Consider the following 21982-nt stretch of genomic DNA (forward strand, 5'->3'; position numbering starts at 1 on the left):
GTTCGCTGGCTCTAATCAAATCCTTATACCAGTTCATTTCATAAGGTTGATCTTGTAAAGGATCCAGCGGCCTCCTCTTAATCTTCCACCATATCTAGCCCTTCAGAATAAGGCAGAGGAAGCAACCTACAACCTAAGGGTTCTGTCGGCACCAGAATCGGCAGCGGTAGGCATCGATCCGGGTCATCTGGGATGAGAATGGGGCAGGCTCCACCAGGGGCGTTAGGAGTCTCAGCACAGGGCTTGGCACCAATGAAGGCCGCAGTGGTACGACTTGCGTCAGTTTGGATCCATCACTGGATCATTGGGGGGGGGGGGGGGGGGGGGGGAGTCATCTGCTCCGGGGCCAGAGCCACCAGTGTGTAAACCGATGGAGCCCCCTCTGACCCTGCCGGGCCCAAAGGTGCGCATACCAGGTCAGGACGCCCAAATATGAGGCACATGGAATCATAACATTTCTTGAGCTGGGCGGAAGTCACTACGGCAGACCCGACCCAGACGTATGTTCCCAGAAATGAGGCCTAGAGCACAAAGACTCCTCCGTCATGTCGGTTGACAGATGGGTAGAAGTCGAAGCACGCTTTGCCTTTTAATGTTTCTTGTGCTTACCTAATCAACTAGTTAACTTCCAAGTGGGAGGTTGAAGACTTAGGACTCCTGGAGCAGTGCCCGGATCTTCCACTCGACCTGGACCAAGAACAAGACCCCTGTGGGAAACGGCACAGTGCCGAGTGCCAGGCCGCACGCTGCTTCAGGGCCCTCTCCCTCAAAGCTTTCGGAGCCATGGCCCAGCAGTCTGTGCATGACTTTGAGTCGTGGTCGTGCTCCGGACACCAAAGACAAAACAGGTGCTGGTCCGTCACAGACAAGGGGCAGTCACAGATGCCACAGGAATTGAAGCCGGAAGTCTTCTTTGACATGAGGAAAACATGCACATCAACAAAGGGATCGACAAAACGTTGAAAAAAAGCCTGTCAAAAAGTGACCGAGGGTAGCTCTCTTGACTGATCTTCACTGGATGGCGCGGAAAGAAAATTTACGTCTGCGTGCCGAGGTGGTGGCTATATAGGTGACGCGGCCATCACTATGGCATGGACAATGCCACCGGCGTCATGCTGAGCCAACCGTTGCCACCTACTGGCATGCAGGGGTATGGAAGAAAAATATTCCGGATCCAGTTTGACACCTGGGAAATTCAAAGGTAGAGAATCTGTAACGAGATGTCTTCATCAGATGCTAACTTTTTATATTGTGCATGGAAACCTAAGATTAACCGCTTAACAATTACAAAATGCAAGGTTCAGCCAAGGGAGAAAAACACAAATTACAGTTAGCAAGAAAACTATGGCTTGCTTACAGTCGTCTCTTAATGCAACTGGACCTTCTTTCTTCCATTTCATCAATGGGTGAAGAGGAGGACAACAGGGATGTGTCCGAAGGGTTGAATGATGGGCTACTGCTGTCATCGTGGTCGACAAGAAGCGTACTTGGTCGATCCTCTAAGGCCTACAAAATGGTATTTTAACAGAGGACTTAAAAGTTAGACAACATATTCAAAACTTGGTCACACTAACAAAGCTATTGGTAATGACTTCAGAGATTGACTTGGATAACACGGGTTAGATAGCAAAATCAAAGATATAATTAATCACATCAAAACCATTTACATACCTCACATAGGTGTAGAAACAGCATTTAAACAGAGATCGATTTCTCATCTAATGATAAGTAATTTTAGATTTTCTTCTTTTTAAATTCATGCACTTCCTGACAAGTTTATCTAAGCTCAGTAGATATATATATATATATCTAACATCTCCAAGTTTCACCAAGCACTTGTATAACTCTTCCTGGGTGGGTGCTACCACATGAGAGGGTGGAACTCTCATAATACATACGCTCCGACTTGCAAAAGAAAGATGAACACTCACTGGGGTTTCAGGATTCATGAAGTCGGAGCGTAAATATTATGAGAGTTCCACCCTCTCATGTGGTAGCACCCACCCAGGAAGACTTCTACAAGAGCTTGGTGGAGCTTGGAGCTGTTATGTATAAAGTCACTGCCAGAACCGCCGGAAGAGTGCATGGAGGCATGGGGGTCAGCGTTGATAAAATTAGGAGATTATCCAAATCTCTGGGAAAGGTAATTGGACCAATCCCTGTGGGTAGCTATTTGCTGATTAGAAGCTGCCTTGCAGTTTGGGCGAGGGGCAAAGGAGACTAATAATATGAACTAATGTGTGGATCAGTAGATTGAAGGCTATGCCTATGCCCATTCAGGGCATAGGCACATTAAAAAAACTTTGATAATACACGCAAGATAATAATAATAATGGCACCTAGAAAAGCACAGTCAATCACTAACCCTCCAGTCCTCTCTCTAGGCCGGAACTGACACGATGATTGAACACCACATAAAAGAGTCTGCAGGAAACACATCTTGTATCTGTCAGGCATCAAAAAAGGCAACCGCCGAAAGGCGTCTGGTCTTGGAATAAAATGCATGAATCCTGAAACCGTGAGAGTGCTCATCTTTCTTTTGGAAAAGAAAGAAAGAAAGAAAGAAAGAGAGAGAGAAAGAGAGAGAGAGAGAGAGAGAGAGAGAGAGAGAGAGAGAGAGAGAGAGAGAGAGAGAGATTTTTTCACTTTGGGACTGTCATACTGCGAACCTTACAATTGTGATTATGTTGGAAGAAGAGTATATCTCTTTAAACTTGTTAGACAATTAAAGATGGCCAAATTACATAAAATGAATACCTCCAAACGCCCGACAGTTATAGATCTGGACACTAGTAAAATTGAGCTAGTACTGGGTGATATAGATGTCATGCAAGAGCTATGGGAATTAAAAGGAGAAGCTTATAATACGAATGTACAAGATGTTGTAGCTGAGAAATTGGAAAGAAGGAATATAGATATCTGAAGAGGGTGGTTCTTCGCTGAAACCTAGATTCAAAACCTTACCTTCTACTATGAATGATAATTTAGACAAATTTGCTGAGAGAGTAACTATGAAAATCATACAACTGAGAGATGTTAAAGTGAAACCAACTCCAGCCTCAAAGAAACCATAGACAAAATATTTAACAACAAAGACGTAGTGAAGAGAAGTTTGGATAAGGGGGGTAACATAGTTATATGGTCCAAATAAGCATATATGGCAGAAACTTACATTCATTTGAGAGACCGTGCTTGATACAAAAAGGTGAACATAACACACTTTAAGGAAGTAGAATATGGTTTTGATGCTCTTCTAGTTAAATGGCGAAGCGAAGGTCTCATTAGGAGTGAGGAATATAGTTTCCTTAAAGTCAAAGAGCCCAAACTCCCAGTGTTCTATCTGATACCCAAAATACACAAAGATGCTAATAAACCCCCAGGCAGGCCCATCATTGCTGCCCAACACAGCCTTTTTGAGAACATTTCCAAGTATATAGATACTTTTTTAAGGCCATTTGTAAAAGAGCTCCCCTCCCATATAAAGGACACCGCAGATTTTCTAAGACACATTCAGGACATACAATAGGAAGAAGATATGCTATTAATGACGCTCGATGTACAATTCCTGTACACGAGTATAAAACATGAGCAAGTGAGCGTTTTCTGAAAGAAAGGCACATAAGGTTTTACAAGCATAACATTATGTTAACTGAAACGATGAGCTGGTCTCTAAGACACATTTTTTACTTTAACCACGACATATATAAACAACAAGGTATATGGATTGGTACTTGTTTTGCCCCTAGATTTGCCAATTTACACATGGGGTGGGGGGGGGGGGGAACAACGACCCTTTAGAGAAATGGAATAGCAATATAGTACTGTGGCTCAGTTTTATAGATGATATTTTTGTCTTTTGAGGAGGGGATGTCAAAGGTGCAGACATTTTTTTGACGTGGATTAATGTGAATATACTGAATCTCAAGTTTACTAGTCAAATCAGCACCACCAATGCAGCGTTTCTGGATGTTAAGTTACAAGTTAGTGAGAATAGACTGGTCACAACCTTATCTAGTAAACCTAGAGCAGGAAACAGCATATTGCATGCCTGGAGCTTTCATTCTAGAACACAGATTAGGGGGATCTCGTATGGAGAATATTTAAAGAGCAAGAAAGATATGCAGCACAGAAGAGAGTTACAAATAAGTAAAAGAAGAAATTAAAGAATGATTTAAGAAATGAGGTTACAGTCGCAACACCCTCTCTATTGTAGAAGAGAGTATAAAAAGAGTACAGAGAGATAGTCTCATCCTCAAAAGTAAATTAAGATCTGAGAAGGAAATTGAGCATTGCTTCATTACAACATACAACACTGCTCAGGAGACTGTTAGGAATGCGCTACAGAAACATTGGCACCTCTAAAGAAGTGACCCAGTTAAAGGGCAAGATGTACCTAAAAAAACACTTGTTACCTTTAGGAGGGCTCCCTCAATTAGAGACAATCTAGTATATAGTGATGTAAGAATAGACAACACTAGCTGGCTCAAATCCCAAGATGGTTTCTTTCGATGCAGTAAGTGTAAACCATGAAAAGAATGGAGAGAATCAAAGGGAGGTACTGATAAACAAGAGGGTACACAAAATCAAAGGGCATTTTACATGGAAAAGTGAATATGTAGTTTACATTCTGAGATGTGAATGTGACAAAGTTTACATAGGTAGCACCACTCTTCAAGTGCAAAGAATAATATTGAAACATCTCAGGGCAATAAAGAATATTGACACAGGCTAAGCTGTAGCTAGAAATTACCATGAGGCACACAATGGGGATGAAAAAGGTTGGATGTACAATGTAATTGATGGAGTCAAGGTGGAAGAGAGAGTTGGGGACCGAGAGAAAAAAATTGAGGATTCTAGAATCGAAGTATATTTTGGCATTTGACAGCAAGGAACCACAGAGTCTGAACACAGATGTTTGTACATTTATGATTAATTAAACTCTGCTTGCATGTTCTTCACATCTTGAATCCACCTTTGGGTTCCACCGGAGTGGCTCTCCAACCTTCTGTCTTCTACAGGGTTTCTTCAGGGTCCACCGGGAAGGGTCCTTCTTTAAAATTGCAATCCCCGACTTACCAATTGATTTGTAGTAATCCAGCTGTTGTTTTCCCACTCTGCACACGGCGTCCGTGGGGCTCCTGGTTACTTACCTTGGGTGGTTCCTGGGGTCCTCGGCACTTCTACGTCTTCTGGGTATAGTCTTGACTCAAGCCGTGGTTCGCATACCACTATTTTAGTATATGGTTTGTTCTTCCGCTGGTGACCACTGTGTATACATGTTACTTACCTGTTTCTATTGAAAAGTATTGTGTGCATTGTGTATATCTCTGGCTAGGAGATATCTGTATGTGTTAGTGAGTGTCTTATAATAAATACTTCTTTTCATAAATGCACTGTGTGGTTCTTTTTTGCTTAATCTACACCTATAAGAATATTTTCGGGGGAAACAAGCTGCTTTAAACTCCTTCTGGACTAAGCCTGAAGGCTGCTCTCCACAGCTACCACTTAGAGAGCTTTCTAAGGTTATTTAAGACCACTAAAATCACAATAAGGGTTGTCTGGATTGGTGCAGGGTGCCCACTTACATAAGTGTGCATCATATATCACACGCCTGCTTCTCACAAGCACAGACACAGACAACACAGAAGACTTGCAGAACAGAGAGACTAGGAGCAGGAGGAGGCTTCATTGGTGCAGTCTCATTTCCAGTCAAAGTCCAATGAAGTCCAAGTGTCCAGACCATTGAAGAGTGACGTAGTTTCAAGGTTGAATTTGGACGTATGATGAATCTATGGACCCATCCACAGGGGATCCCTTAAATACCTTAAGGAAAGGGTGGGGACGACTCTGGGATCCCACCCGGAGGAGGGGCTGGACAGAGGGGAGGATACTCCCCTGTCCTTTGTCCAGTTTCGCGCTAGAGCTGGAACCAAGGGTTTCTGAACTGGCTGAAACTGGGAGTATGCAAGGAGGTCACCAAATGTGCACTTCAAAGTAGTCTGGTGGCACTGGCAAGCATCTCCAGTCCAGTATACTAAATCCAGGTTGGTAGGTGGTCCCACCTCCCTGTGACAGACAACCTATTGTTCTGCCTACCCCTACCCCGGCTCGAGCTCAGCTCAGCAGCAGGAGGGCATAATCATATCTGTGGTCGGCAGCAGCACTAGCTTGCTGGCAGTCCCTGAAAGGCTGTTGCCGGGACTACAGGGGGGTCTCCTAAGGAGCCTCCCATGCATGGGATAATACTTCCAGCACCGGAATCGGTGCTCGGTATGATTCCAACATATTTGATACCAAACATGACCAGGTTCAGTGCAGTCATTATATAGTTAGACATCTCTTAATGACTGATGTCCACTATATGTCTTAAAATAGCTGACTGCACTTGCAAAGTCTGGAAAATCTACTCTGAGGATGGTAGGGCTGTCCTGCTCGTGCAGGAGCATCCTCACACTTGTAACCAAGCACCCTGCCCTTAGGACTGAAGAGTCTGCCATAGGGGTGACACATGTTTTGAGTGTAGTGACCTCAGATATAAGGAAACATATATGTTGTGAGAGGTGCAATCACCAACTCACACAGTCTGCAATGGCAGGCCTGTAGTCACAGATTAAGTGGACTCCCATGGGTGGCATAACACATGCTGCAGCCCATGGGGGACCTCTGGTGTACCTATGACTTGGATACCTCAGTACCATATAAGGGACTTATAAGGGCACACTAATTAGCCAAGGTGGAGGTACCAAAGTACTTACCATGCCAATTTAGGGACGAAAGCACAGATGCTGGGATCCTGATTGGTAGGATCCTAGCAGACTAAGTAAAAAAACACACTGACACCAGGCAAAAAGTGGGGGTGACCATGAAAGCAGATCCTATTTTCTTACCGATATCTTGTGTGTCTTGTGTTATTTGCTATTTACTTGTTTTGATGTTGTTTAAATGCTTTACACTTTTTCCTGTGTGTAAACTTTGCTGCTCAGAGCCACGGTTACCAAGAGTTGAGCTAGAGGGTTTAAGAAACAAAACCTACTGGTCCTAAAGAGATTGGTAAGTGTACTATATGGTTAATTCGCACAGCCACATCATATAATATACTCCATATCCTCACACTGGGGTGACAAATAGATTGACCACTTGCTGAAGAGCCTTGAAGTACTTGGAGACTCATCCCCTACTCATGAACCTGTTGATGCATGCTGCTTAGCAGGTCTGCAGTGTTAATAGCCATTTCCGACGGATGTTCAGCTTTTAGCAAATTAGTTGACAGTTGGTTCAGTGCCATATGGATTGTGCCAATATCGACAAGTGCTTTCCTGTTTCTCAATGCAGGATATTGCAGTCATGTCTGTTTTCACCAAACTATTTTGCTGCAGAGTATTTCAGTGCCAAATAGATTGTTGTCAATTGCAGTAAATTGCTATTTTGTCCATTGTCAGGTTGGTTAAATGCACCCACTATCCTACAAGGGAGCCATTTGTGGTAATGGTTACCTGTGGCTGAGGATCTAAAAAGAATCCGCCCAATAACAGCTTCTTAGATTCTACCAGTTTGTGTTGTGATGAACTCTGGGTTTTACCAACGCTAGATCTTCACACTGACATGCCGCTTATGACCACTGCCTGGATAGGATTCATGTGCAAACGAGTATGCACAACTATTGCGTTACACAAATCCATAATCACCAACAATTTTTTGTTGTTGTTGTTTTTAATGTCTTGACTTGAAAGTTTCTGAAATGCCATCACTCACTCATGGTTTGGATAGGCTTTGCTGGTAACTCAAATCAATAACACTCCCAAGAAGGGTTGGATTTGTTGTGGACACAGAAGGTTTCTTTGACACGGACTGTGAAGCGTAAGTTGTGCACTAGTGACAGTGCTGTTTAAGTGCATACTAAACATTTCTGGTATCTGCTGCTCTTTATCAGCCATTTGTCCATATACATAAAGAAATAAATGGTGCTGCGGTAAAGATGTGCTGCGACCACTGCTAGACATTTGGTCAAGACCCTTGGGACTGTTGTGACTTTGAAATGCAGAGCACTGAACTGGTAGTGTGGTCTACTTACCACAAAACCTGAGGTAGTGGTGATGCTCCAAATGGATGAGGAAGTAAGGGCCCTTGAGATCAAGTGCTGCCATGCAACAATCTGTGCAGAGCCACAGGAAAACATCATGTTGAAGTACTCTGACAGTACGTGGTGGTTTAGTGGCCTGGGGTTCAGGATACGCTGCAGCCTCCTTTGGGTTGAGGCCATATAGGCATTAAACTGTTTAACCATTCTGATGCAGAGGAACAGGCTCTACAACACACTGAGAAGTGCTCACACCGCATTTTGTCAGTCATTTATGTCCCTGAATGATGATGTGGCATCGAGGTGGGATGATTGGAGGTGTGGTGTTAAAGTCCAAGCAGTAGTCTTGGTGTCTTGTTATACAATGGACAAACCCCACTTGTCGGGGGTTATTTCCTCCCAGCTTTTGAAGGAATAACCTGAATCTTCCCCTGAGGGATGCTGTTTGAAGGGGTGTTGGGGGGAGTGGTGGATAAGTCACTTTTTGCAAGTAGGGGCACTCTTTCTGCGGCTACCACTACATTTACCTCAGAAACCTCGCTTGGTCATGGTTTTCTGGCCCAGTTCCTTCAACAATGGCTGCTGCTGATGGCAGCCAGGACTCTGCAGTGTGGTTGCAGCTCAGACACCGCCTCTTAATTGCTGTTTACTTTTGTGTTTAGAACACATCCATGACCATTGCAAAATTTGAATCTGTCTTGCCCTTTTCCATCATCCTGTCAACATGGGGTACAAACAGGTGTTCACCATCAAAGAGGACATTAATGATGTGATTTTGGACCTCAGGATGGAAACCATACACCCACAGCCAAGCATGTCTGTCTGAGTATGATACTCATATTGTTCTCTCTGGAAGAAGTATCTGCAGCCTTCAAATTGCAATGAAAGCAGCTTTTTGGATCTCTTTAGTCTTACAGACTAGTTTCCTACTTCTTTTGCGATAGTCCTCATCGAGGCGCTTAAACAGTTGTTCCACATCTTTCTAATGGTATTTTTCATACGTGGAGAGAAAAACAGATATGGCTATTTAACACTCAGATGGGGCCCCCTCTGCCACTCGCTTCGCAGCTGCATCCATTTTACTGCATTCCTTATCAATCAAGTGTCTTGTAAAGTACAACTACTCACCCGTAAGGGTCTCAAGGCGCTTGGAGGAGGGGCATCTCTTGCTCCTTGAACAGATGACCTCTTTCACGCAGCATATGCTAACAAAGGGTCTGGTGGGACATGACCTTTGGTATAAAGTGGGTCGTCAGGTGCATCTTATATTTCTTTTCAATGCTTGGTTTTACTATTCTGGCTTTGACAGTTTCTTTAAAGTTTTCCATCGTGCATTTGGTCATGTTTTTAAGCATGGGCAAGAACTACATTGTCCTTTCAGTTTTTGATAATGTCTCCACCAGAAATCGTTCTTCTCTTACAAGGAGTTTGACCTTATAGTGCTCTGCTGCCCTTCAGATCTCTGCAAAGTATACTGTAGTGTCATCTGGTGGTGAGGCTTTTATTCAGTAGGGCTCAAGGTAGTCATTACCTGTAAGGTCCACATTATAATTCTGCCAGTCATCTTCCCCTTCGTGTGTATTGGCAGAATCACAGTATGGTTCCTGTGGGTCATGTTGACTAACCTGATCTCAGTCGGTATTTAGACAATGAGATGGTGAGAGCTATAGCGGTCAGTTGATAATGGTGGAACAGAGATAAATGGAGTTAAGGAGCAGAGCTGGTATCTTTGTGGGCTCCTCTAAGGAGATTGCCTCTTCAGGATTCTGGGCAAACACAATTTATAAACCTGGTGATGGTCTGACCATGAGTGCTTGTGGCTGCACTTGGGAAAGAACTGAAAGGACATGTTCTCCATTTTCCCCACATGCAATCTCATATGATCTGGTTCCAAAACAAAACCTTCTGCACCAGTCATATTTGAGTCTTAATCATTAAAGATTATTCTTGAGATGCAGTAAAAAGTATTCAGGTACCTGGAGTGAGTCAAAACAGTAGTGGTTTGTAGCTCAAAGGTCTCAGATCTCCAAAAGCTCAGCCAAACCCAATGGTGGGAAAATGAACTGGAGGTGGAACGTTTGTTGTGGTGCCCTCCAAGTCTTGGAGAAGTTTCGCAACTTATCTTGAGACCCAAAACTTTGTTGGAGATAAAAGACACTTGCAACGTCCACATTCAAAACTAGATGGCATGAGTACACAGAGCATTTGACATCCAGCAGCATATGTAGAAAACTAATATTTAATAAAATCAATGTACAGGTCAAAAAACTGCCATGTTCTTACAATGGAAAGAACATGCTGACATTTACAAAGAGCTCAAAGTCGACATATTTGTAAGGGAACACAGCCAAAAGTTTATTTGGATGGTTAGATGAGATGACCATTTGATTTTGTCAGCCTTTAGTGGTAGTTAAAAGTTATCAATAAAATAAAGACCTGGCTATCAGAGAGTTTCTTAAATGTCACTTTTAGGCACTGCTTCCAACGTGGGTCTCTCTTTTTTCACCCACTTTTTGGCACCCCATCCAATTTCCCGCAGTCCCAGAACTCTCAAATTAATATATTTTTTTTAAAAAGGAGGAAGAACCGTTGTCACAATCATGCAAACCCTCCACCACAACATGTGAGTGAAGAACACTTTCTCGCCAGAATGCCCACGTATATCATCATCGGTTGCCCACTCACTGAAACAAAGAAAATAGTGTCCAAGAGAGAAACAAGGAAGGCAGAGAAAAAGAAATCTTCTTGGAAAAGGTTAGCTACATGCAGTGCTTTTAACTCGAGTAAGCTCACATTTTCAAATAAAGAGGGCAGCTTAATAGTGAGTCTTAACTCGATTTTAAGTTGCATTGAACACACTGTTCTCTGCATATCACGGGGTTTATATCTTGGGACAGTTGATTTCTTGTTCTCTGCCTTCCTTGTTTCTCTCCTGGACACTATTTTCTTTGTTTCAGTGAGTGGGCAACCGATGATGATATACGTGGGCATACTGGCGAGAACCTGCTGGTAGCCTCCCTGGTGTTGCATACGTGAGGTGCCCTCTCACTCTTTCACTTATTTATCAGAACATTTTCTTCACTCACATGTTGTGGGGGAGGGTTTGCATGATTGGGCGGCTTGACTGACAGCGGTTCTTCCTCCTTTTAACCCCTTCCATGCCCATGACGGAACGGTTCCGTCATGAGCATCGGTTGCGCTGTGCTCATGAGGGAACCGTTCCGTCATGGCCCCGCCCGCGCTCGAACCCTTCAGCACCGCGGGGGAATTCCCGCAGCGCTGAAGGGGTTAAAAAAAAAATATTAATTTGAGAGTTCTGGGACTGCGGGAAATTGGATGGGGTGCCAAAAAGTAGGTGAAAAAAGAGAGACCCACGTTGGAAGCAGTGCCTAAACGTGACATTTAAGAAACTCTCTGATAGCCAGGTCTTTATTGTATTGATGATTTGTGAGAGGAGGGTGGCCTGATGATTTCCCTCTTTAGCTCCTTGTTGTGAATAGCAGTTAAAAGTTAACCAATTTACAATATAGAATTACTTTTAAATGTGCGGCAAGCAGATGTTACAAAAATCACTAATAGTGTCCATCTGAAATAGAGCAGCTAATAACCTCTTACTGTTCCTAACAGCCCAAAGTAATGACATTTTTGGGGCTACCAAGTAAAAAGCAGTGTGTTGCACATCTTAAATGATTAAGAAAGTCAAGTTGCCTCTCACCATTTTACTCTTCACAAGCTCCTCAATTGCACTAACTAGCTCTGCAGCACTGGGTGTCTCTGAACTGGTAGGACGAACCAACAAACGAGAAGTCTGAAAAACACAATGAAGTGATAAACATCAGCAATTTTAAGCATCAAACGATTTGCCTGTAAATGTCACTAAAAAGATAAAGGAACCACAAATTAAATAGCAAGTCACAGAAGGTAATTAATTTATATTATACGTTAGTATAACTTATTTAAATTGATTGAGACAAATGGGGAACACATTATTAAATTAAATAACACATTTTAGTTCTTTTTGCCTTCTGAAACAGCAGAGATGATGGCTGATGGCTAATGCAATGAGTGCTGTTTCACTTCAATAGGACTACAGCTGTGTCCACTCCCAAGACTCTATATTAAATATATAGCCCTGTGTGCCAGGCTGTGGCTCCCCTGGGGTAACAGATTCTGAATGCTTTATAGCTTCTGATATGCTAGTACTTATGAAGGCGGCTGCCCCATTATGTCCAAATTAGAGTCCATTACCGATGCTGGTTCCCACATCACAATAAAAGACCAGCAACCTTGGGCATGACCAAGTTCTGCCAAACTAATATGGACACTAAGGAATGGAATACTTTTTAGTTAACCAAATGGACAAGTTACTTACCTTCGGTAACGCCTTATCTGGTAGAGACATGATCTAACCGCAGATTCCTTACCTTTGAACTTCCAGGTGTCAGGCTGTTTGAAGAAGTTTTTTTTTTTTTTTTTTAATCAGCAGTACCCCTGAGCACTGGTAGGTGGCATCAGTCAACTACGTGTGACATAATCGGCATCATGTTAGTCGTCGTCGTCATATCCGCGTTGTCAATATAACCACCACTCCGGCAAGATGACGTCAGCACTTTTCACAACTTTCCACGCCAGAAGCGCAAATCCATGAAGTAACTGACCGTGGTGTGTTAAAAAGGAACTAGGGCCCTGAAAGGGAACAGCCCTGACACTAAAAGACAATTCTGCAGTGCAGGGAGGATGAGTAGTTTGTTATGGAATCTGCGGTTAGATCATGTCTCTACCAGATAAGGCGTTACCGAAGGTAAGTAACTTGTCCATCTGATAGAGACATCGAGCTGCAGATTCCTTACCTTTGAACAGATACCCAAGCAATACCTTCCCCGGAGGTGGGTGTTGTAATTTGCATGTTTGGTATGTCTTTAAATAGAAGCAATGGTTGTCCTGGTGACAGAATGTGGGTCTCACGATTCTGTGATGAGATCGGCATTCTGGCTAGCGGGACGCTGAGGAGTTGACCTGTTTATGTATCTGTCGGTGGTTGTATACAATAAAGTCATCTTCCTGAATTACAAGGAGTTGATGTGGATTTATTACTGGCGACGAGCTTGATTGGGGACAAGTCATGACCACCGATTCCCCTGCGGACCCTTTTGGATTTAATTGAAGATTTTGGATTTTGGACTGCGAGATTTTGTGTCAAGCGCAGTTTCTATCAGCGGTCAAACAACTGTGCAGAGATCGACTGCTACGTGGGGATCATTTCAGCAAAGTTTATATGTGACTGCATCGTAGACATTCAAACAACTGTATAACCGTTGCTCACTTACTTACATTTGAATTGCTCACGAGCATCGACACGCGCGCTGCTTCTTCTCCTTCGTCAAGTGCGTTCGCAAATTGACGCGCTGTGTCACTGACGCTGACGTCGCGTCACGTTCAGAGTAGCGGCCATTTTGGATTGGGATACAAGATTTTCCTCGCGTTTTTGAAACCTATGCACCTTACACTGTGCAAACAACTTAGTATGGAAACGGAACCATAAAGGTGAGACTGGAAATTCTGATTTAACAAAGATTCTTATAATTGTAGATTCTTATATTTATAAGAACCAAGACTATTCAAGTATGGCCACTTCCACCAGCATGTCTCAACCCCCAGCATTTTTGTCAGAAAAAGGAGAGCCTCTTCTTCCCTGGAAGAGATGGAGAAATTTGTTTGACTCGTATCTTGTAGCTATTGGGGGGGAAACATTTTCTGCTGTTAGGAAACAGGCTATACTTTTACATAATTTAGGTGTTGAGGGGAGGAACACTTATGACAGCATGGATCCTTTAACTATTGGCAGTGGAGATGGAGAACCATCAGATGTGTATGAAATGTCTATGACGATGTTGGAACAATATTTTGGACCGCGTATTAATGTGGTTTTAGAGCGTCACAGATTCTTCACAAGGGTTCAAGGTCCTACAGAAAGGGTTGGTACATACGTTGCTGCTTTAAAGACATTAGCACGCACATGTGATTTTGGTGATTTATCGGATTCATTGGTAAGGGATCAGCTGGTAAGATGTACCAATAGTTCAAGGGTACAAGGGAAATTACTTTCTAAGAATCCTTCATTGACTGAAGCGATTGCGATTGTGGATGGAATAGAAAACACTTCTTCTTGGGTGAAAGAGATCAGGAAAGATCAGGTGGACAGTAACCCATCTCATGGTGAGAATGCGAAGAAAGACAAGACTAACGTTCACTCCGTGTCAGAGTGTGATGATGAGAATGATTTCTCTGAAGAGATTGCTAAAGTGTCTTCGGGATCAAAGAATAAAAGTGCCTGGCGAAACACTCAGTCACGTTTCACAAATAATAAAGACAAAGAGTTTCAAGTGCGAAGTGAACGTGATCCTCGTCAACAACGTGTTTTTGATCGCGAGAAGAGTGATATTGATGTTAAAAGAGTACGCTGATTTAGATGTGGAAGTTTTTCTCATTCCTCGAATTTTCCCAACTGTTATGCCAAAGACTCAATTTGCTTAAACTGTGGAGTTAAGGGACATTATGCCAGGGTTTGCAAGTCTTCTAGGAAAAACCACAGTGTTGAGAAATCCTCTGACACAATTCGTACTCTTGTCATATCTAACCTTTCAGTAATGGAAGACAAGGTGGTTTCTGGGAAAGTCGTTATGCCTTTTTGTGATATTGCTGTTAATAACAATAATTTCACTGTCATGGCTGACTCTGGTTCGCCATTCACATTGATAGGTAACAAGATTTGGGATGAGGTGGCTGGGTTGGAGAATGTGAAGTTACAGCCTCCGGATATTGCTCCTTTTAGTTATGGGGGTTCCCGGGTAGATATTGTTGGGTATACAACTGCTAAGATCATATTTAAGCAGAGGGAAATAACTGGAAAAGTGTATGTTGCTGTGAGGGGAGATAATCTTCTTGAGTGGAGGCATCAACGTGATTTAGGAATAAATTTGAATCCCAATGCCACCAATCCTAGGAACCAAGTCATGTTGATGGATGAGATGTGTGAGTGTTCATGTGGGAAAATTTCATCAATTGATGGTGGGGAAGTCAGTGAGGCGTTGGTCAAGGATTTTCCTGATGTGTTTTCTGATGCTCTAGGTTGCCTGAGTGGTTTTGAGCACCGGATTATTTTGAAGAGTGTGGCCAAACCTTGTGTACATAAGGTACGCAGAGTACCGAATTTGATGGTGGAACCGTTGAGGCTGGAACTGAAGAGGTTGCTAGATTTGAAAGTGATTGAGGCATCGGAGTGGTTGTCTCCGGTAGTTTTGGCACCCAAGGACGGTGGGTCTGCTGTGAGGATGTGTGTGGACTTGCGTGGATTAAATGAATGGATTTGGGTGGATCGACAACCATTGCCAAACATTTCTGAGTGTATTAGTTTGTTGAAGGGGGCAAAGATTTTTAGTGTGTTGGACTTGTCGTCTGCGTACCATCAAGTCAAACTTCACGAAGATTCGAGACACTTGACGTCTTTTGTTACCCCTTTAGGGGCTTATCGGTTTTTACGGATGCCTTTTGGGCTGGCTTCGGCAGCGGCCTGTTTCCAGAGAATTATGAAGATGGTGCTGGGAAATCTTCCCAATGTCTTGTTTTTCCAAGACGACATTTTGGTCTATGGGAAATGTGAAAGAGAGCATGAGAAAGTGTTGAGATTGGTGTTGTGTAAGTTGAGAGAAAGAGGGCTCACTCTCAAAAAGGATAAATGTAGGGTAGGATTAAAATCTGTGACGTATCTGGGTCATGTCATTTCTGGTGATGGGATACAACCAAAACTTAAGTTGGCTGAGAGTATTGTGAAGGCTCCTGCTCCAGAGAACAAGGAGCAAGTCAGATCTTTTCTTGGTATGGCGGAGTTTTACTCCAAGTTTGTGAAGGGGTTTGCCAGTGTAGTTGAGCCGATTAGGGTTTTTTTAAGGAAAGGAGCGCATTTTGTTTGGACGCCGGAGTGTGACAAAGCTTTCGATTTGGTGAAGTCAGAAATTGGAGCCATGCCGACTTTGGGTCATTTTGATGCAAGATTAAAAACCAATCTTACGACTGATGCCAGTCTTAAGGGTTTGGGGGCAGTGCTTTCGCAGGTGGAAAATGGGGAGGAGAAGGTTGTAGAATTTGCTTCCAGGGCCCTTAGAGATGCGGAGGCTAACTATTCGTGTATAGAGAGAGAGGCGTTGAGTGTGTATTGGGCAATACACCATTTTAAGTTTTATTTGTGGGGTATCCCGTTTGAGGTGAAATGTGAACATCGTCCTCTTGTTCAGATATACTCAAGTCATCATAGTGATCATTTGACTCCCAGGCTTAAAAGGTGGAGTGAAGGGTTACAGGAATTCAATTTTCGTGTTCATTATATTTCGGGTTTAAACAACAAGTCAGCTGATTGTTTGTCCAGGTTACCGGTAGGTGAAGAAGGAGTTTGGTGGAGCCGGTGTATGTGAACTGGGTGGTGGAGGAAACACTCTCTGAGGAAGAGTGGTTGTCAGGTGCTGCTCAAGATGAGGTGTTTGTGCGTTTGAAAGGGATTATAGCTAAAGGCTGGCCTAATTTTCAAGATCTTGATCCTGTGTTGAAACCGTTTTGGTGTGTAAGAGATGATTTGACTTTTTGTGGAAGTAAGTTATTGAGGGGAGATAGGTTGGTTCCGCCTGTTATCCTTAGAGATAAAGTAATCAATTTGGCTCATGAAGGGCATCTTGGTAGGAGTCTCACGAAAGCAAGGGTCAGAGAAAGATACTGGTGGCCAGGGATGGCTAAGATGGTGGAGTCAGTAGTGAAGGACTGTCACTTGTGTGCTATCAATGACAAGTCTCATGTGACCAGTCAAGTTCCCCTTTCGCCGGTGGATGTGCCGGGTGCAGTTTGGACCAAGTTGGGGTTAGATATCATGGGTCCTTTGGAGTTGATGCCTTTCCAAGAGAGATTTGTTGTACTATACCTCTAAGTGGGTTATTACTAAGTGTATGGGTATGGTTAATTCTAAGGCGGTGATTGAGTTTCTGAAGGATGTCTTTGTCTCAGAAGGTGTACCCAGGTTCCTGGTAACTGATAATGGGGTACAATTTGTTTCCCAGGAGATGCAAGATTTTCTTGAGGGCCTAGGCATAGTGCATCAGAAAACTGCGTTATATTCTCCGCAAGCCAATGGCCTCACGGAAAGGATGAATAGGGTGGTCAAAATTTGTGTTCAGAGAGCATTAGATTCTAAGGTTCCTTTGAGAGAAGTGTTGAGGGAAACTTGGTGGGCACATCGTACAGCTCCCAATGTGATTTCTCAAAAGTCTCCTTTTGAAGCCTTGAGGGGGAGGTTGGCAGTTTCAAAATTAAACCCAATTTGGCTTCCCAAATGGATGAGCAAGGGTGTAAGTGAAGAGGTGAAGAGAACAAGGCTTGTTGAGTATCAGAGAAAATACAAGGTGCGTTATGATGACAAGAGGTCTGTCAAGAAGAGGATGTGGAATGTTGGTGATAAAGTTTTGGTGAGAAAGGTGAAACATTGTCACAAAGGGTTATCCAATTTTTCAGGTCCTTTTGTCATCATGGATATAAAGAAAAATGTTGTAACTTTGGACAATGGATGCACTTGGAGCATGTCTAGGCTGGTTAAGTTTAATGGCATGAAACTAGGTGCAGCTAATGTTCTTAGTGGGATTCCAGAATGAAGGATGGGAGGTTTTGTGAAGTCAAATAGACGGAAGTTCATTCCGGCAAGATTTGATGATTATGTTCTATATCAGTGCTAATTACTTTATTGAGGCTTGTGTGTGGAATGTAGGAATTTTGTTTTCTTTAAAGTTAATAGTATCACTCCAGTTGGAGTGCTACAAGTTTTGTGTTGTTTGTAAAGGGGATGTGTTGTAATTTGCATGTTTGGTATGTCTTTAAATAGAAGCAATGGTTGTCCTGGTGACAGAATGTGGGTCTCACGATTCTGTGATGAGACCGGCATTCTGGCTAGCGGGACGCTGAGGAGTTGACCTGTTTATGTATCTGTCGGTGGTTGTATACAATAAAGTCATCTTCCTGAATTACAAGGAGTTGATGTGGATTTATTAGTGGGACTGCGGAAAAGCTTTAAACCAGGAAATCCTGCAAGACAGAGCGGCCCTCCCTGCAAACCTGAGAGTCCAGACAATAGTGTGTGGCTAAAGTGTGCAGAGAAGCCCACGTTGCCGCTGGACAGAATTCAGAAATGGGAACACCACGCTGAAAGGCCGTGGTGGCTGCTTTTGCCCTGGTGGAATGGGTCCTAAGGCCTTTGGGAGGCTACTTCTTTGCCAAGGCATAATATATTTAATGCAGAGGAACCCAGCGTGATATGGTCATCTTTTGGACAGCACGCCCCTTCTGATCCCACATATCCTATAAAGAGTTGGTCATCCACACGGAACTCTTTCATGTGATCAAGGTAGAATGATAATGCTCTTTTTGGGTCCAGACGGTGGAGATGCTCCTCTCCCTTGGAAGGATGCGGAGGTGCATAGAAAGTGGACACAGTAACTGACTGTCCCAGATGAAAGGCAGTTACAACCTTGGGCAAAAAGGATGCCCTTGTTCTCAATACCACTTTGTCTGGTAAAACTCTCAGGTAAGGAGGCTGTGATGACAGTTCCTGTAGTTCGCTCAACATCCTAGCAGAGGTCATTGCCACCAAAATAGCTGTTTTGATGGTGAGCAACCATAGAGGATAGTTGGGCATAAGCTCACATCAAGAGGTGAGGACCAAATTAAGGTCCCATTGTGGCATAGGAAAAGGAGAAGGGGGAAACAAGTGGGTTAACTACTTCAAATATCTCTGCACCAGAGGGTACATAAAAAGTGAAGGCTGATTGGTAGCTGAAGAAAAGCCGAAAGGTAGCTCTTCAAAGTGCCCCAGGCAGTGCCCTGCTTGGCCAAGGAAAGGATACACAGGAGGCTATCTGCCATGGAGATAAACAAGGGGTCAATGGACCTTTCTATACAATATTTACAAAATCTGTTCCATCAGCAGGTGAATATCGATTTCATGAACGGACACCTGGCTGGCAGAGTAACCTTGCAGACTTCGGAACGAAGATCAAAAGCTGTCACCGCTCACCCTGCTTACCGCTCTCCCCTGCTGCTGCAACAGAAGATCCTCTCGAAGGGGCAACCTGATTAACGCTCATTTCTAGAAGCTCGAGATACCAAACTCTCCGTGCCCAATCCGGAGCCATAAGAATAACTTGTGCCCCGTCGCTCCAGATATTCTTGAGCACTCTGGGCAGGAGTGGTATGGGCGGAAAGGCATGTAGGAGGCCTGAGCTCCACTCATGACAAAAAGCGTCGCCGAGCGATATCTGCCTTGGAACCTCCAACATGCAAAACTGCTGACATTGCGCGTTCTCATCGGAGTCGAACAACAGATCTAACCAAAGCTCTTCCCACTGCTGAAAGAGACCTTGTGCCACCTCCAGATGGAGACGCCACTTGTGATCCGCGAGGAACTTTCGGCTGAGTTTGTCTGCCACCAGAGAAATGCCCTGTAGTTGGAGCCAAGTCCAGAGGTGCAGGGCCTCTTGACAAAGAGTCTATGACCCCACTCTGCCTTGTTTGTTGCAGAACCACATGGCGGTAGTGTTGCCCGTAAGCACCTGAATTAGCCTTCTCTTTATGTATGGCTAAAAGGCTTTCATTGCCAGTCGGATCGCTCGAAGTTCCAACAGATTGATATGGAGCCTGGCTTCTGCCGGAAACCAGAGTCCTCTGATCTCCACCTATACCAGGTGGCCGCCCCATCCCAGAAGAGATGCATCCGTCACTATAGAGAGATCTGGATGGGGAAGGGAGAGGGATCTGCCGTTGATCAAATCGCGGTCAGTTAGCCACCAAAGAAGGTCTTCGGCAGTGCCCCCTGAGATCTGAACCAGGTCGGTGAGGTTTCCTCAAAGCTGTGCCCATTGGAACTTCAGGTCCCACTGCAGAGCCCACATGTGCCACTGTGCATTGCTCACCAGCAGGATGCAGGTGGCCATGAGGCCCAACAGCCTCAGAGTCATTCTCACCAAAATCCAGAATAGAGGCTGAAACATCAGTATCAAAGCATAAATATCCTCAACTCACCATTCGGGAGGATAAGCCCAAAACTGCACAGTGTCCAGAGCCGCTCCACAGAGAGGGAACGTTTGAGAGGGAATCAGAGGTGTGACTTTGGCTCATTGATAGTAAACCACATTGAATGCAGGAGGTTTGCCGCAGTCTGGAGGTGGGAGACGTCTGCTTGGGACGAGCCCACCTTCAACAACCAGTCGTCAAGATAAGGAAAGACTGGAATCCTTGATCTCCGCAGGTGGCCTGCGACCACTGCCATCACCTTTGTGAACGCCAGAGGGGCGCTGGTGAGGCCGAAGGGGAGCACTGCATATAGAAAGTGCTCGTGGCCCACAGTGACCGACAGGTAGCGACGATGGGCTGGCTGGACAGGGATAGGAAAATAAGCATCCTCCAAGTTCAGCGCTACCATCCAGTCTCCTGGGTCCAGGGCAGACAGGACCTGAGCTAAGGTGAGCATCATGAACTTCTCCTTTTTGAGGAAGTAGTTAAAGGCTCTGAGATTGAGGATAGTACAAAAGCCTCTGTCCTTCTTTAGGACCAGAAAATAGCAGAAATAACTACCATAGCCTATTTCTGTTCCGGAACCCTCTCTATAGCTCACTTGAGCAAGAAAGTCTTGACTTCCTCGCGGAGCAGAGCAAGGTGATCCTCCGCCAGCAGATCGTACACTGGAGGCATAGATGGAGAGGGAGAGAGTCATGAAGGGGAGAGAGTAGCCCCTTTGTACTATTTGCAACACCAACCTGTCCGATGTGGTGTTTCGCCAGAGGTGGAGATAATGGTGCATTCTGCCACTGATTGGTTGTAAATGATCCTGTGAGATCCGACTAGAAAGGTTTTGCTGTGGAGGAGGGGAACGTGGCTCAACTTCTGGCCTCCCAACACACGTGGTCGAGGTGAACCGCGTCCATAGCCCTGCAGAGGCTGCTGAAATTGTGGGACCCTCTTGCTGGAATAGGGTTGGAGTGGTGGTACCTCCTTCTGTAGCCAAGAACGGAATGAACAGCAGATGTGGGCCAGGATGTTGTGGTGAGGCCCAACGACTTGACCATAGCCTTTGAGTCCTTGAAACACTCAAGAGCGGCATCTGCTTTGTCTCTGAAAAGACAGGAGCCATCAAAGGGCATGGCAATAAGGTTAGCTTGGACATTCCCTGAAAAACCAGATGTCCTCAGCCAGGCGTGTCGACGAACGGCTGCCTTTGTGGAAATTGCTCTGCCTAGTGAGTTTGTTGTGTCCAAGCCACATCTAAAGAAGAACTTTGATGCATCTTTCCTGTCTGAGAAAGCTTAAGAGAGTAGGGCCCGTTCCTCCTCCGTGACCCTGGGCACCACCTGAGCAACCGTGTCCCATATCGAATGGGAATAACGGCCCAAAAGTTATGCGGTGTTCGCTGACCACAATGCCAGATTGGCAGAAAAAAACAATTTCTTTACAAAAGTCTCCAGTCTCTTGGATTCCCTATCTGGGTTTGAGGAAGGGAACGCGATACGGGAAGGAGAAGCCTGGCCAACCAAGCTTTGTGGGGTGGGTTTGGCGGTGAGGAAAATTGGGTCGCTCGGTGCAGGGCGGTGGCGGCCGGCAATCGTCCTATTTACAGAGGCCTCTGCGCTGGACTTGGACCAGGTGCCCAGAAGGATGTCCGTTAAGGCCTCATTGAAAGAAAGTAAGGGTTCCGAGCTGGAGACACCAGGCTGCAGGACCTCTGTCAAAACGTTAGTCTTGACTGTTACTGTAGGGAGCTGCAGGTCCAGGACCTTCACAGCCCTACGTACCACAATAGCAAAAGATGCCCCCTCCTCTGTA

At 44.5% G+C, this 21982-nt stretch overlaps 1 protein-coding gene across 2 annotated transcripts in view; it reads right to left on the reverse strand.

The window, feature by feature from the left end:
- The window catches only part of TRIO (trio Rho guanine nucleotide exchange factor), a 4621980-nt gene that overhangs the window by 1507415 nt on the left and 3092583 nt on the right, over nucleotides 1-21982 (reverse strand). For both annotated transcript variants that reach the window (XM_085606120.1, XM_085606121.1), the window contains exons 37-38: nucleotides 11793-11885; nucleotides 1358-1506 (exon numbers count right to left, since the gene is read on the reverse strand). In XM_085606120.1, coding sequence (XP_085462246.1) covers nucleotides 1358-1506; nucleotides 11793-11885 — 242 coding nt within the window. The remainder of the gene's footprint in view (nucleotides 1-1357; nucleotides 1507-11792; nucleotides 11886-21982) is intronic.

Source organism: Triturus cristatus, chromosome 5_1 (genome assembly GCF_964204655.1).
Source record: "Triturus cristatus chromosome 5_1, aTriCri1.1, whole genome shotgun sequence".
NCBI classification, from domain to species: Eukaryota; Metazoa; Chordata; class Amphibia; order Caudata; family Salamandridae; genus Triturus; species Triturus cristatus.